Source organism: Lepidochelys kempii, chromosome 11 (genome assembly GCF_965140285.1).
Source record: "Lepidochelys kempii isolate rLepKem1 chromosome 11, rLepKem1.hap1, whole genome shotgun sequence".
In the NCBI taxonomy this organism is placed as follows: Eukaryota; Metazoa; Chordata; order Testudines; family Cheloniidae; genus Lepidochelys; species Lepidochelys kempii.
This window is the reverse complement of record NC_136390.1, coordinates 40,551,994-40,568,875: the sequence shown is the minus strand read 5'-3', so window position 1 is coordinate 40,568,875 and position 16,882 is coordinate 40,551,994. Positions and strand designations below refer to the sequence as shown.

At 46.0% G+C, this 16,882-nt stretch overlaps 1 protein-coding gene across 1 annotated transcript; it reads left to right on the top strand.

Annotated features, from left to right (window-relative positions):
• The first annotated feature begins 5,731 nt into the window (after positions 1–5,731).
• Positions 5,732–8,692, top strand: DLX2 (distal-less homeobox 2). The gene is made up of 3 exons (XM_073304746.1): positions 5,732–6,314; positions 6,700–6,887; positions 7,518–8,692. The coding sequence occupies exons 1-3, from the start codon at positions 5,969–5,971 to the stop codon at positions 7,860–7,862; spliced, it is 879 nt and encodes a 292-aa protein (XP_073160847.1). The 5' UTR covers positions 5,732–5,968; the 3' UTR covers positions 7,863–8,692.
• Positions 8,693–16,882: the final 8,190 nt, after the last annotated feature.

The following is a 16,882-nucleotide window of genomic DNA, read 5'->3' as shown; positions in this document are numbered from 1 at the left end:
AGAGACTTTATAACTGTGTGTGAGCACATGTATTCCATTGCCACCACATTCCAAATTGTTGCAGATCACTGACACCCCATGGAAAACTTTGAAAAAAATTCTATTTCATAATAATTCCACTTATACATCATCTATATTCTATATTGCCCATCCTTCTTTCTTTACTACTCATGGCATCTGATTAAACCACGATTTCTGTTTCTCAGGAGTTCATCACCTACTTATTCTTCACCTAAAAGCATAATCCTTTGTGATACCACAGTTACTTCAACATAAACCAGCTGTGATGTGTCAAGCAGAGAATTAGGATTTCACATGAGGAACAGCATGAGATATTTATTCTTACTCTTCTTAATACTGTACTAAAACATGAGAGGAAAACAGTGGCTCAGGGGATAGGTAACTGGCTATTGAGTCTTTCACCTTTGAATCAACTCTGCTCCAGGATGTTAGTAATCAAAGGTTACTGCTATCCAATGGCTCTTTATTAGTCTTATGGATAATGAGTTGATCCATTTGTTAAGCCTGATCCACTGAATGGGAGTTAGGTCAGAGTTGGACCTCTAATGAGCAAAATAATGCACCACAATAGGCATCCTCACTAGAAAGGCCAAAGACTGATTGGGTATTAAAAGTAAACTGCTTTCTCAGTGCTAGATCTAGTCCCCTCCAGGTCAGGGTTAAGCCAGATCTCTGTAGGACAGCTTGCATTGCTCGTGCCTGTGTTAAACCTATTCTGTACACAGAGGAATCCAACCTCCAATGCTATCTTTTAGGGGCCTTTTGATAACATTAAATTCACAAAGGAAAGAAAGGAAATATAACATATATTGTGCAAGAAAAAAATGTTTTTAATAATTTATGTGAGTCATCTGCAGCCAGACTGTACAAAAATTGATGCACACTGAAAGGATTGAATGATCAGCCCCGGATATGCTGATTTTTAGTAGGAGCTGGATGTTTCTTGGGAATGTGTACTGTTCATTTAATAAACAAAACATGTCACCGGCATTCTTACTAACCAGCTCTAAATGGGTATGTGGATGCTTCTAAAACAAACAAATTAACAAAAAGCAGTTCAATTCTCTTGCAGCCTTTGCAACTGAATGATTCACAGTACATATGAATCTCACAGCTAAAACCTTTGACAGTGCGCCTTTCAGTGATCAAAAGCAATGTGTTTCTCTCCCATTTGTGACTGCCTGATTAAAGCCTCTAAATATTTTGTGTCATTTACAGTGCACCTTCTGACCAAACTACTAGGTCACAAACAACTGACCTATAATTCCAAATCCATTCAACACTTCTGTCATTGCTGAAGAGTTAAACAATGTATACAAAGCACTGATACTGGCTGTCTCCCTTTAAATCTCTCCTCATAATCCCCATTTTCCACAGTCACTCCAACAGTATTCCACTATGTTGTGCTAAACTTCTCAACTAACCATATAAAGCAATTAGAGGAAGAAAATAGACTATGATTAATTTCATATAAAAAAAAGCAACTGCATAAGCATAGGCTATGTCATGACACCAGTTTTTTACTGATTTCAGTAGGAATTCTGTTTAAAAACTGACAGTACAAAACCACATTAATTTCAGTGTAGAGTTTTGATTGAAAATCTATAGTAATATAAGCCCCCTTGTTTTGTGTATTCTGCCCTCCTTTCTTCCCCTTGCCTGATGTAATCTCCCCTGCAATCGAAGTTAGCCTTTACTTAGGGCTTGGTCATGCAAGCCCTTATTTACAGGAATAGTCCACTAAAGTCAATAGAATTACTCATGTGAGTAAGGACAATTCAGCTGAGTAAGAATCGCTGGATGGTTTCCCAAGGAGCCAGTCCTGCCAATGTAGATGAATCACTTTACTGATGTTAATGGTCTCATTCATTGATTTCAGTTAGATTATTTGTGTAAGTAAAATCACTCACATATATAAGGAATTGCAGAATGAGCCCTAGGACTGTAAGCCCCTTGGGCAACCACCATGCGCTCATTCTTGCAAACTCTCATACATGTGCAAAGTTCCATTGACTGAAGTTGGGCTACGTGTATAAGTAAGAACTATTCAGAAGAGTAAGGGTGTGAACCATGCACACATAAGGAACAATACAAACTATTAACAACCTCTAATACCTTATAAAAATATTTCATATTTTTAGACAACTGAAGCCTGCCATATAAAGACACAGAGAGACTATGATTAAAAAAATCTTTCTCAGCCCATTCAGAAAGGAGTAATAAAAGGTGTAATTTTTTCCCTTTGTACCTCACCTTTAATGAGTATTTTGAGGGCTTAAAACTGTGGTTTGTGATCAAATTATAAAGAGTACCATTTTGATTACTCTGATCACTGTTTTTAATCTCTGAACATTTTCTCCTCTTTTGTACTATTCAATGGCTGTTTTCAGCTGCTGGTCTCAAGCCAACAATGAGGGGAAATATTATTGTCAAGATCTAAGGATTATGCATCTGGAGTACATTGGAAATCTAGAACATGCACTTTGGAAATCAGCAAACCTTGTGATCTGTATAAAATGTACCAGTTTTTACAAGGGACAATAAGATGAATTTATTCTCTACATTTTTCTGAATTTGCTTTGATATTTACTGTTCCACCCATACACTGAACAAACAGGCTTCTGAGGCCCCATAGGTAAACACCCCATAGGTAAACACTAAGTCCAGCCCCCGACCTAGATATTGTCAGAGCCGCCCGGACAGTGTCGATGGGAGCTTCAGCTTTGAGTAATTGCGATTGTTTTCCCCAGTACTTTATATTTAAAACTCTCGGAAGGTCAAAACAGCATCACTGCATAGGAGGGATCATAAACTCGGCCTGAATAGCAAGGAGAATAAGCAAAAGTATAAAGACACAAATTCCTTTTTAACACCACCCCCCCTTCCCACAGCTAGAGTTGCCACTCCTCCAGGATTACCCTGGAGTCTCCGGGAATTAGAGATCAATCTTTAATTCGAGATTATGTCATGTGATGCAACCTCCAGGAATACGTTGACCACACTTGGCAACCCTACACAGCACACTCACCCACCCACCCCTCCGGGACAGCTGGCCTCGTGTAGGAAGAAAATGGATCTGATCTTCTGAGGGTGGGGGAGGAGTTTGGGGGAGCTGAAGAAACTGCTCCCTGTAGCCCCCCCCCCACAACCTTTAGATTCAGCCTTAACTTGTTGACCAGTTTAAAACTCCGCAAAGAAAGCAATTAACCGGGTTTTATTCCATTCTTACATTATTAAAAATCAATTAACGCATAAATTTTGCCGGCGAAGTAGCTGCCTTTCTTCTCAGCTTGTCTTAAAATAGAGGACATTAGTACTGAAAAGAGTGGGTTTAACATGAAATGCACGCTTATTAGACTTCCAGAGGCAATCGCTTCTACCACAAACGCAGCTGAGCTACGTGCGTGTTTTACAAGGTCGGATCGCTACAGGGATTAATTTGCATTTATAAGTTCCTCTAGGAAACAATTTTCTGACAAGTAGTATTGTATTGATCCACAATTGATTGTATTTAGCTATTAATAAAGTCAGAGGGGGAAATACAATATTTCAGCTATATCACTTTGCTTGTGCTTTTACAGTGAAGCTCTGTATCTGTATAGAACCGGGGGACTAACTGAGATCTCGTCATGAAAAGAAAAGGAGGACTTGTGGCACCTTAGAGACTAACAAATTTATTTGAGCAAAAGCTTTCATGAGCTACAGCTCACTTCATCCGATGCATTCAGTGGAAAATACAGTGGGGAGATTTATATACACAGAGAACATGAAACAACGGGTGTCACCATACACACTGTAAGGAGAGTGATCAGGTAAGGTGAGCTATTACCAGCAGGAAAGCGGGGAAAAAACCTTTTATAGTGATGATCAAGGTGGACCGTTTCCAGCAGTTGACAAGAATGTCTGAGGAACGGGGGGAGGGAAATAAACATGGGGAAATACTTTTACTTTGTGTAATGAGATAATATTTTTCGTACCACCAACTTGTTTTCCGTTACACTGTTGATGCAACAATTTGGTTCAGTGACACAATTATGTCTTTCCTCAGAGGAACTTCAGGCAGTGAGTTCTAGCACAGTTTTGTGGCTTTTAATTACCATTTTGTAAATTGTTCTTTTGGGTGTTTGGAGAGACTGGCGCCTCGGTACCAATAGACTGTATGTCTATCTACTCTACGTGAACGCAGAGACAGTATTTTCCCCGCTAGGTGGCGGTACAAGGCAATATCATAAATTTAACTTGGGTATCCATAAAACGTGTTTTCCTTCCTCCCAGTCTGTACTTCCCATTTTAAGAAAGAAGAGAATCAAACCGGGCTTTTAAAAATGTATGTTGTAAACAATCGTTAAGAAATAAAAAGTTATCCTGAGACAGCAACAAAACATGAACATGCAATTCATTTAATACCGGTGCCGTATATTGTTCAATGGGAAGTGCCCTAAAGAATTTGGAATGGAATCTAATTGTTAAGGATACGAATTATGAAGCTCAGTTCCGTTAAGAAAATATTGTACATCTTTAGTTTTTCATCTTTCTAATTCGATCTAATAACTGTAACAATATGCACATAAAAATAGAAATGATTAAGGTAACCAAGGATGTTCCCGAATTGACATAGTAATAAATATAATAATTTGTATGTTATATAGAGTCTTTCATTCAAGATTCTCAAAGAACTTTATGTAATCCAAACATTCGTTAACTGGGACTCAGGGCTACACTCACCCCTGCTTGAGGTGCAGATTATTGACAGCTCTAGGTCCATGCAGATATTAAAAATGAATACCGTTTGACACCTACATAGCAGTTTTTACTCCCCAGATCTCAAATCACTTTACAAACAGGGATGAGGGTCCTTATCCCCATTTTACAGATGGAGAAATCAAGGCACAGAGAAGTTGAGTGACTCGTCCAGGGTCACAAAGCGACTCAATGGTAACCTTAGGTATAGCACCCAAGTCACTTGTCTCCCATTCTTCTGCCCTCTTGTCACTGAATTACATCTATCTGTCTATTTAGATTCTTGAACGGAACCCATCACCTTGTATCTGAGGGACACGCTTTAAGTGCGAACTGTATAATATTCTGGCTGTATATCATCATCATTCCAGTAATAGCACCCACCGCTCCACTCTAAACTCAGCTCTCATGAAAAGGATGTGTTTAAGCGGGAAACCAGAACAAATGAGAGTTTGCGGAGACTCCAGGGGTTTCTTGCCTCCGTGATAACTATATCAACAAATATACCTAGGGCTTCACCAGGGACATAACCAGTTCTGGCTAAAGTAGAATATGACTAGGCTACAGTAACATCTGATTAGACTAGAATCTTGCTGGGCTAGGATCTGGCCGTGGATCTCACGGGGCTCAGATCTAACTGCTCCATCTTCCCCCTAGTTTGCCGTATTTATACATACTGCTGCAGTGTGAATACTAAAATGGCAATACTCTGTTTTGTGTAAACCCCCCTGTAGGCTGGTTCCCTTTTGTATGTGTTCCCCCTCCCCGCACGCACCCCTCCCTTTCCGCGCACGTGTCACATGTGAGGCGCCTCCTGTGTCCTGGGGTTCTATGGAACCCGAGGGGATACAATGTGATTGCGCACTTGATTGGCTGTTGCTAGGTGACGTCGCCTTCCCTCACGTGACTGGTGTTAAATGCCCGCCTGGCAGCTTCCACCGCGGCAGACAATCGTAAAGCTGCTGGGGAGCCGAGTGAGCTGCTGCGGCCGCCGCCCGGTGTCTGGGAGAGTGTGTGACCGGGCTATGATGGTGACTCCTCCAGCAACAGAGTGGGACCTCCAGTGATCTCCTCCTCGGGGCTTCCAGCAGCAGCGTCTCTGCTCTCCCTGTACTTGTCCTGAGGGCTGAGGCGCCTTTCTCCCTCGCCCCCTGCTGCTGCGGCTGCCTCCCCCCCACCACCCTACATTTGGGGAGGGAGGATCAGGATGACTGGAGTCTTTGACAGTCTAGTCTCAGATATGCATTCAAACCAGATTACCTCCAACAGTTACCACCAGCACAGCAGCCTGCACAAGTCCCAGGAGTCCCCCACCTTACCCGTGTCCACAGCTACCGACAGCAGCTACTACACCAACCAGCAGCAGCAGCACGGAACAGGCGGCGGAGGAGGCGGGTCGCCCTATGCACAGATGGGCTCTTACCAGTATCACGCCAGCGGCATCAATACGGTTCCCTACTCCGCCAAAGCCGGCTACGACCTGGGTTACACTGCCACTTACAGCTCCTATGGACCTTATGGAACCAGGGCTTCCCCGGCTAACAATGAGTCTGGTAGGGCTAAGCCTCTGGGGGGAATAGTTTGGGGTCAGCTGGTGTCAAACAGAGCAGCTCCATCGCCTTAGACAGAGCTTGGTCTGTTTACACCGGACGAGGATTTGGTCCGTTATTTTTAAATGTGCCCCTCCCTCCCCCTCTCCTTTTTAAGGCAATCAAGCCGCTCTGGCTGCGGATCCCTGGTTTGGCGGGGGATGGGAGCAAGAGGCTAGCAAGGGGATGGACTGGCCACGTTTCTCCCGGTAATTCACGCAGGGCTTATAGGAATAGGCTGCATGGGGAACAGCGTCTTGCAAATCAGCTGCCTTTTGTTGATTCCAGGTTAACTTTTCCTTACAGCATGGCTGGTGAGTGATGGTGGTGATTGTTGTTGTCATTATAGCAGAGAAGGAAGAATGCGAGCCCGAGGTCAGGATAGTAAACGGGAAGCCAAAGAAAGTGCGGAAACCCAGGACAATCTATTCCAGCTTCCAGCTGGCCGCTCTACAGAGGCGTTTCCAGAAGACCCAATACCTGGCACTGCCCGAGCGAGCTGAACTGGCGGCATCCCTAGGCCTCACCCAGACGCAGGTAAGATGCCCCGGTACTTTTCATCCTCAGGGTGAACTCCTGGCCCTGTTGAATTCAGTGGGAGTTTTGCCATTGACTTCAACAGGGCCAGAATTTTTGCCCTTTACGCCTTGCACCCTGCGTCCTGCAGCAAAGGGTCCGTGCCTTTTAGCACTGGCTCAGAGGGGCAGGTGGCATATTCCCTGCTGTGTCTCACCGTGTCTGGTCTGTTTTTCCTGCCCGCTGTTACACATTCAGTAACGGAGAACCCTGTTTGCAGTTCCCACTTTGCGCTCCCGGGATGATGAAATGGGCCGTGGCCCTTACCCCACTCGTGTCCGTGGGAGGGAGGCGCTGGGATTAACAAAACTCTCAGAGAAATGTTATCTGCGCTTCGTCTGCTCTCCGGCATACGGAGGGGTTGAAACAACTGATTGGCCCTTCTTGCTCTCTTTAGCGCCCGTTCCCCACCCCCACTGCCCTCCAGCTCGCCCACCCGCATGCTCTGCCTGGCCCAGCTGAGGATCTTGGAGCAAGCCCTCTGCTCATAATAACCTCTGGCTTGCCATTACCCTGCCCTGCCAGCCCCCCCACACCCAGCACCTCCCCAGCCCAGCCCTCACGCCTGTCTGTCTGTCTCCCTTTGGAAAGGTGAAGATTTGGTTCCAGAACCGCCGGTCCAAGTTCAAGAAGATGTGGAAAAGTGGCGAAATCCCCTCGGAGCAGCATCCTGGAGGCAGCGCCTCTCCCCCCTGCGCTTCGCCTCCGACCTCGGCCCCTACCTGGGACTTTGCTCCACACCAGCGCATGAGCAGCGGAGGAAGCTCGGGATCTAGCCCCAGCGGCGGAGCGGCCGCTTTCCTCGGTAACTACTCCTGGTATCACCAGGCGGCTAACACCGCTTCTCACCTGCAAGCCGCCTCCCCGATCCTGCAGCAAGCGCAGCCCCATCACCATCACCACAGCGCGGCCATCAGTGCAGGGACGATTTTCTAACTCGGCAGAGACTGAGCAAACAAGCCCCGCTGAGCAGAGATCCAGGGGGATCAAACCCAACACACACCCGAGCGGACTGAGGTACAGACACTGGTGCTTTGATGAAGAATTTCTTCGGCATTCAACGCCTCCCTCTCCCTCTGGCACATTAAACAGGCGAATAACTCTTCCCTGCAGACTTTGCTTTGTTCTGATCCGGGCTCGGTTACCTTTGTGTCTCCCTCACCCCGTGTCTTTCTCTATTCCAACTCGCAGACTAGTTCCTGCCTGCGGTTTATGTCCCCCTTCCCGTGTAGTTCACAGCAAATAGAAAATAAAACTTCCCCTTCCCTCCTCTCCTATTTTTCATCAAATCACCAGTGGATAACTTTTGTTAATTTTGTTTTTTAAAAGTTTATAGGTGCCTTTGCGGATGACCTCATTTTGATGTTGAAAAAAGATAAATAATTTTTATATGTAGATTTAAAAAAAAATTCCCGAGTTTAAATTATCTTTTTTAAATGGGTGCAGGACTATCGTTCCCGAGGAAATGTTTGTAAATAAAGCTGTCTGTGCAGATTCTTTTCATGTTTTCTTTGTATAAAAAAAAATTCCATTGGATCAGCCTGTATTTCATTTTTGGTTTTTGTGACCAAAGTGTGGAAACTCCCAGCTCTCTGCGTAGGCGCCACACCTTCCTGCTTATTTTCAGTTTGATACGTTTTCTCTTTGCTGTCAAAATAAGCTACTGATTTCCCCCTCACCGTCGTTGTTTAAACCTTAAAAACAAAAAAAAGGTACTGTTGGTTATTTATTATGGACACAAAATACTCTTAATGTTGCTTTTACAGTACGAGATTATTTAAATAAATTATTTTGTTTTCACTGTACTTGGTCTGTATTTCCTTCGGGATCCAGACTCACACACATTATAGACACCTATTTACACTAGCCCCTGCAGCTCTGCAAACCTACCTAGCACTCCCGTACAGCCCAGCCCTGGAGGAGGGGTCTGTATGTTTCTTACGTGGCTTTCTTTGCCCTCCTTACAACTGTTGCGTTGAGTAATTGACCGCCCCCTCCCCCTTCGCTTCCCTTCCCTTCCCCTCCACAGTCAAATCTCGCCCCTGCCAGTCTGCAGCAGCCATGAATCACTCAGCAAGCCCCTAGCAATGCCAGACTCGGCCCCTCCTCCCAGCACGCTGGCGCCACAGACATTTAGCCCGGGACTGTCTCCTGCCGACTTGCAGCTCCTCCGGGCTCCAGTGTGACACACGGGGCGGCGACACTGGTAACCGATTCCAGCCCTGACCAGTCTGCACTGGGCGCTGCGCCCCTAGACCCAAGAAGCTTTTAAAATTCATTGTTAACTACCTAGTGCCAAGCTCGAGGGCCCTGCAGTGCGCTGGGGCTGGCTGCGAGGCAGAGCTGCCCTAGTTTGCCTACATGATTGCTGCTAAGGGGAAGGTTGGGATCCTACAACGTTATTGCTGTGGGAAAGCCTGGGCCAGTCGAGGTGTTTTGTGTGTTCCATGGTACCTGATCAGTGACCTCCCTTCAAAGTAGCCCTAAATCCAGCTCCCCACCAGCCAAGGGGGAGCTGTATGGAGCTGTATCAGCCTCTTCCAATCAGGCCCAGTCAGTGCAATGTGCAGGCTGGTTACTTTGCAGGCCGGTAACCAATTCTTTACCAGCCTTCTCTAGTTTGGTTACCAATAAAACAAAGATTTTTTTAAAAAAATAAAACCAACTAGGTAGGCCTTAACTTTGCTCAGTTGCACCAGTGTTCATCTGGAGTAATTTTTATTGAAATCAATGGAGTTACTCCTTTTAAACTGGTCTAATTGATCCCCCCTTTGGCCCTAACTTGTTACCGGGAGCATTGTTTAGTTTCAGCTTCTGGCTGCAGGGCAAGCACAACTAGTTGGTGTCACTTGACTTTACTGTTCAAGAGCCCCTATGTTTGGGTTGTGACTATTGCAGGGGACTGTTTATAGCCCAAAGAGCACTGTTGGCATTGCAGGGGAAAAGATGGAAATGCTTCTGCTGCCACCAGCTTTTGCAACAGCTTTTATTTTTAGCAAAGCCTAACTGTGGGTCCGAACCACCAGCCAAAGTCCCTGGGAGGGAGTCCCGCTCTAACCAAGATGCACCAGCGTCAGTGCTAACATCTCATGCCTCTGGTGCTGCTTTTTGACACAGGCATTTTCGGGCAGAGAGCAGCTCTGAAAATCATGCTAATCTTTGAGGTAGCCCCCAAAGGGCTGTAACATGAAAGAGCCTTTTGGGCAGGATATGAAGCCATGCACCAAAGAGGCCTGTCCGGAAGCAGGCTTGGGTCCAAATCCAAGGCGGCCTTTTTCTCCGTTGAGCCGCTGTAGATCTTGCTGCTGTTGCTGGGCAAGTGGACCCTTCAGCCCCAACTGGCGCAGGGAGTAGAGGGAAGTGGCTGGTGCTGAGGCCTCTGCTGCAGACGAGATGATTAAGAGGCCTAAACCACAGCGCCTGGGGCAGGGAATGTGCAGCCCCACTTGGAATCACGCAACAGGCCTTGGCATGAGAGCCGGGCGGGCGGGACAGGCGCTGGGTGGGCTGGGTTGGCCCGTAGACGCGGCGGAGTCTTGGAGCCTGGCAGGGCAGATTGCTCCAGGGAGCTACGAACACACTCACCCCGGATGAGACGGAGACAAGGGAGGAGGGAGGGAAAAGAGGAGCGAGTGAGCAGAATGAGAGAAGAAAGGGGAGGAGGGACGGGAAAAAGAAAGGGGGAGTCAGGAGAAGAGCGGAGCGTGGGGGAAGGAGAGAAAGATGGGAGCCGAGGGGGAGAAAGAAAGAGACAGAGGAGAGAAAGGGAGCGGGAGAGCATGGGAGACAGAGAAGGGAGGGGAGGAAGCGAGAGTCTCCATAGCCGCCCCAGGCAAAGCTCTTGGAAACGTTTCTCACAAGTTGCAGCTCTCTCCAAGACACAGGGCCCTGTGATCCGGCCCCTAGCAGACATCCCCTCCCCCGGTGATGAACGGGCCTTCCAAATGTGCTGATGACAAATGGAAATGGGAAACAGTCAACTCCCCTGCATCCACCGGGAAACATCCCGACTTTATCAAACCCATAAATCTTAATTGTAATCCCTCTCGACCTGCACCAGAGCAGTGTCAGGGGAGAGCCAGGCATTGGCAGGTGCTGGGAAGGGCAATCTAGCTAACTAAGAGCCTCTGCCTTAGATAACCACGGCAGGGCCACAGGAGTTTCCAAACTTCCAGACATGATTATTTGTGGTCAGGGGTATACGTTTCATGTTTCGCTTGGAAGCAAACCACTGAAATAAAACCAGGCTTGCGAGGAGCTCGCTTGCGAGGAGCTCTGCAGGCACTTTGGGGGCGAAGGAAGAGTTTCAAATTCAAATACCCTGGAAATGATGGGCATTGAACCTTCCTGGTTTCTTTGCAGTTCAGCAAGGACCGAACAAAAAACAAATCCCTTCCCCCAAACTTTTCAGTGTGATCAGCAGAGACAGAAATGTGGGTTAGATTTGACGGCTTCCTCATTCCACTCAGCCTGGAGGGTAAAAAACTGGGAATATCCCTCTGTGTGTAACCATTTCCGAGCCTCTTTAGCGAGGTTTTGAAGGGACACTTGAGCCGTGTTTGTACAGAAATGGAGGAGCCCTTTTACATTCTGCTTTTGCTTCCTAATGCCTGCTTTGAAATGCACCGTGTGTACAGCGCGCCAGGCGCCAAGAGCTCATTTAAAAGCAGTCCCACCTTTTGTATCTTGATAAATAAAAGACGTCTCTCTTTACACCGCCTTATTTCAGCCGCGGTCATCACATACAATACAGAGAGGGGCTTGCTCCACGAGGTGAAAAGTTCGCCAAGCATTTCCCCGCTCGCTACTCACCCCGCCAGGCTGCAACAGGCCGCTAGGGCCCGGGGTGGATTTACACCTGGAACCAAGAAAGTCATTTGCTAAGCTGGTATTTTGTGTAATGAAGTCCCGACACAGAGCAGCCAGGCAGAGCGTGCACCCGCCGCACCCCGGAACCGCGCGGGGCTCCTGCCGCAGCAGCGAGCGCTGTTAAGGTCTACGGCGCTGGAGATGAAGCTTGTCCCGGTTGATTGGGTGACACTGCGTAACAGCAGGATGTGGGGAGGGAGCAGGGTTCCGACGCCTGGAGGAGCGGGACCTTCTGCATAACAGGGATGTACTTTGTCAGTGATTGCTACATTACAAGATGCTACATTACGCCCTGGGGCTGTCCAAAATATATAGCCGTGTAAGCGCCCCCACTGAGAAATAGGAAAACTAGACGATCGCGCCAGGAAGACAGACAGACCGACTGACTTGTCCTGAGAATCCTTTTCGTTTATTTGATTTCCGTCTAATCCAGATACCACTTGGACTGGCCGCTCCTTGGCATTTCCCAGTGTCTCGTCTTTCAAGCCATTGCTTCCAGTTCCCAAACCAGCCCCCCTCTCAGTCACTCGGGTGCTATTTATTTTGCGTTGGGCTTGCTTTACGCGAGCTCTACACGCACGGAACATTCATTAGCGGGAAGGCGCAAACACATTGCGATACTTTACATTCAGACTCCTCTTTCATTATTGTTCCCCCTCTTCCCGCCTTATCCAGGCTAAATGAGGCGCCCCCAGAGCAGTGAGCCCTGTCCAGCCTGGGTCCCAGCGACATTGAGTTTAGGCTGTGCAAGGGGCCAGCGGCGGGAACACAGAACACTTCCCATGCCCGGAGGAAGAGCTGCGCCCTAGAGCCGCCAAGCATTGGTGGGCAAATCACGTTTGCAGGCGGAATAAAGGGGCCGAGGTGGGGTGGGGGCTGATCTTGGAACGTGCAACCGCTGGGGCGCTTTCAAGGTTAGCCTCCAAAGGTGCGGAGGAAAGTGGGGCTGGAGATTTCAGTTCTCTCCCCCACCCTCTCGCACCTTTAGCAGCAAGCGTGCTCGGATTTGCCTGAACTGCTCCTGTGACTTGCTGCTGAAGGGCTCCTCCCGCCGCGCCCTCTTTCCCTGTGGGGTGGCTGCCACCCTAGGGCTCCTGCAGTGGGTCAGAGCTGTGCAGCAGGCTCGGATCTCCCTGCTGCAGCCCGGGTGGGGAGGGGGATGGGGAGCCGAGCCAGAGAAAGAAGAAGGGTGGGAGGGAATCTGGTGTAATTAACTTCTCCAGCTCAGTTACCAGATTGAGTCCAGGGGGACTCAGCCCGGAATCCAACCTGAGCCAGGGGAATCATCTCCCTGGCAAATTTGCAGGGAGAGGCTGGTGAAATTTTGCCATGGGTAGGCAATTTACTCATTTGCTCCTATTAAGAGAAAAGGCATGAGAAATTGAATTAAAGCATCTCTGGCAAAGGAGTTACTTGAGGCATAAATGTCTCCCCTAAAGCTGTAGCAATCATGTGGCATTAGACACTTCCGGAATCCTATAGCCAACTTGAAAAATCCCAGACCCCCTTTTTCCCTAATTTTTGCTCTGATCTGTAATTTTATCCACATTTGCACTAGTTTGAGCATTCTGGCTCTCCCATCTGAAAGCCTGCAATTACTATATAATTCTTCGCAATTTCACATGTCCTAATATGGACTGTAATTTTTGCGCAAGACAATTTCCTGCTATTTCAAGCATCAACATTGTCAAAGTTGTATGTACATAATAAATGGGAATATCAATGCATAGTTTTTAGCATAACATCTTGACTCCTCGATAATTATATCCGTTCGGAGCCTACGCAGAATTAGCCTGAATTGCATGGTAACTGCTGCTGCTTTAAAATTTTTAAAAATTACTCATAATTTTCCCAAAGATTACCAAGATCTCGAGTGCACAATGTCATCAGCGTAATGAAGAGTAAACATTTATGCTAATAATCTGCAATTTTTTTCATCAGCTATAAAGACAGAGGCTATATAGCAGAAAATTTCAGTCATATTCTGCAAGAGCGGAGCTGCAAAAAAGGCTCTGCTCTCCGAGGCATCTTCATCTCTGGGGGATTTCAATCCACATTTGCACTCTCGGGATATTATTATTGTGCTTGGCTTCTTCTTTTTCTTTTTTTTTTCTTCTTCCTCTCCATTCTCTCTCCCACTCTCTTTCTCCTGTAACTTTCATAGCAAAATGCCGCCTTCCATCCTTTGAGTTGTTGTAAAGCACAGAATTGTGTCCAGATTAACTGAAATTGAGACTGAAGGTAAGGGTGGCAACACGGTTTCATTTTTCTGAAGGGTGGATGGATGCGCTGTGTCGATAAGGTTCCCAGCGCGGGGAGTAGGGGGGTGGGGGAGTGATTATATATGCACCAACTAATTCTTCCATCAAAACTTCTTGTCAGTTGTGTCAAGATTATTAAAAGGGGGGAGAAACCTTGATGCTAGATCCCTTAAGATTCATAGTGCAATGGGGGGGGGGGCGGTAGAGGAATCTAGATGTTGCTGTTCAAGGGGTCTCTGGTGGATGTGTACAGCATATACTGTGTGTGCGGGGCTGCTGGATTTCAGTGTTTGCTTTGGAAAAAATCAGAAATAACAGAACTACAGACAAACGTGCAGCGGTGTGATGATCACAAGCTGCTGACCTGTGCGATCAAATACGATATTTCCTCCCACCTGTTTTAATAAAGAGGCTGCGATGCAGAGTGGGGAAATTTGTTAGGAGGGGGAAACCTCACGCACAAAAGAGGAACCTGGTTTTATTGATTACCGTTTCTTCTTCTAGTTGGTGCTCAGCTGAACAGTTTCCTCTTTGATATGTTTTAGTGAATTTAGGGTGTATTTTCTGGTTTCTGTGATTTTTCGCAAACGTTAAAATTATTCACGGATTAATAAATATCGGGGGTAGCCAAAAGCCAAATCAAACTTTTTCTCTGCTGTGAAACTTGTGAGGGAGCTGCAGGGAAGCCAGCGGACTGTGGAAGGATATTTGATCTGGACAAAATGTGGATTTATTTTTAACACGTGGGGGGAGACATCCGATGTGAACTGGTTTGGACTCTGATTTTTAAAACGTTTCTAGATTCAGAGGCTGTGCGCTGCTCTGCAATTAGACTGACATATGTACAACAGCCATTCAGGGAGTTCTAGAAGACACGCCAGAGGGTTTTTTCTTATTTTTTTGGTAGAAGATATTAAAGAGATATCTGTTGTTTGGCAGTTTTGCTAAGTCTGTCTTCATTACTTCGACATTGTGCATTTGCTAATTTGGAAGCCCCTTCCTATTGACAGTCTGGCTCCATACACCTGCAAGCAATTTGCAGTGCTCCAATATAGGAGAATTGCAGAGATGGCAGCTCGCACCTATTTTATTTTTTTTTCCTTCCCTTTTCTCAATGCACAGCAAATTTGGCTTTCAGTGCGTTATCTCTTTTGTTAATGCAAAAAGATTCCCTGGGCGAAAAAATTGCTCATAATTACCAGAGAGATGGGGAAACTGCATTAGAATAAATAAACCTGAAATTACTGTAATTATGTTGTGTTTGATGGGCTCGGCTTGTAATCAAGAAGAGAATACAGTGAAATGATGCTGACCCTCTTGGGTTTGCAGCTGTACGCACACTTTGGGGTCTTTTTTAGCAGAAAAGAGTCATTTTGATCATCATTAAGCGGTGTGTAGCCTAGTTCAGAAGTGTTTGAAAATGAGGGCCACATTTTTTTCCGACAAGAAAAAAAATGTCCCAAAATTGCATTTTGCCATTTACAGACCCATCCATACGGTTGTGTTTGTAGGGTGACAATTGGTAAAGGTATAATATTCGAAATCAGTATTTAATCATTGTAATGAGGTATTGTTTCAATATAAACACCTTTGGATTATTCATAGTTTAATTAATATCCTCATTATGAAAATCTTCGAATCAGATATTTGATGAACTACTTGTCAGCAACAAGGCAGAATTAATTAGATCTTTATTGAGATTAACATTTTCAAATGTACAATTATAATAGACTCTAACTCAAGACCGCCTAGTTGAGAGAAAACTAATAATTTCTCTATTTGAACGGTTAGCAAGACGTTATTGAATTAGTAGAAGCTAATATATCTTAAAGTGTTCCAATATGCTTGACCACACCGTTCCTGTCCGGTCAAAGGCATTTGGTCTCTGACTGCATTAGGCTGGGGCGTGTGAGATTTGCATTATTATCTGTAAATAATGTAGCCACTGAGTCAGGCAATTATTATTCAGATAGGGGCTGTTCGTGTTCACATTTTAGCCGGTGGCATTGCAGGAAATACAGAGTGTTTCTTCAGTGTTTCTCCAGGCAGAATCTTTCATTCCCTGTGAACTCAAAATGCAGCGGATCTCCCTTATCTCTCCCCTTTAGTCTCCTGCTCCAATCCTGTGTTTAGCAGTAACTGCACCCCGTGCCTTATCTTTTGAACGTACATTAGACATGACCGCATCATTTGATCACTCATCACCAAGAATTGAAAAATGGGTGCGTGTCACAACAAAATCGATACAATTTATCATTACCTTCCTCCACACAACCTCCCGGGAGGGATTCCCCCCCACTATGGAAACTGCATGCAGATCCCCACATTGCAATCGGAATACAAAGCAGATGCAGCGACTTCCCAGATCAAATCTACCATGTGACGATTCTGCTCTGATTTATAAAGCTTTAACCAAAATTACAGCTGTGGGCATCTGATCTTTGCAAAGCCGCTTTAATAAGTTGGTATATCTGAGCCCAAACATCGGTCTTAATAACTCTTTAAGTGGCCAGATTAGTTTAGTCAGAAAATTAAATTTTGCAAAAAAACCTAGCTACTGTGAGCTACAGAACCAGGTAGCGGGCTCGAGCTCCTTTCCCACCACATCTCCATTGAGTTGATTTGTGACAGGACTCTCCTATTTTATATCTATTTGATAGCCTTATTAGCTTGCAAATTTCCAGCGGCGATTGTTTTGCTTAAGGTTGGGGGGTTTGAGGGCAAACTGTATCCTTCAGAGCATCCCCGTGATTGCTGGCGGCTTGCTCAGAAACATGCTCCTTCATTTCCTGCCCTGACCAAGTGAGTTTTCAGGGACAGCAAATC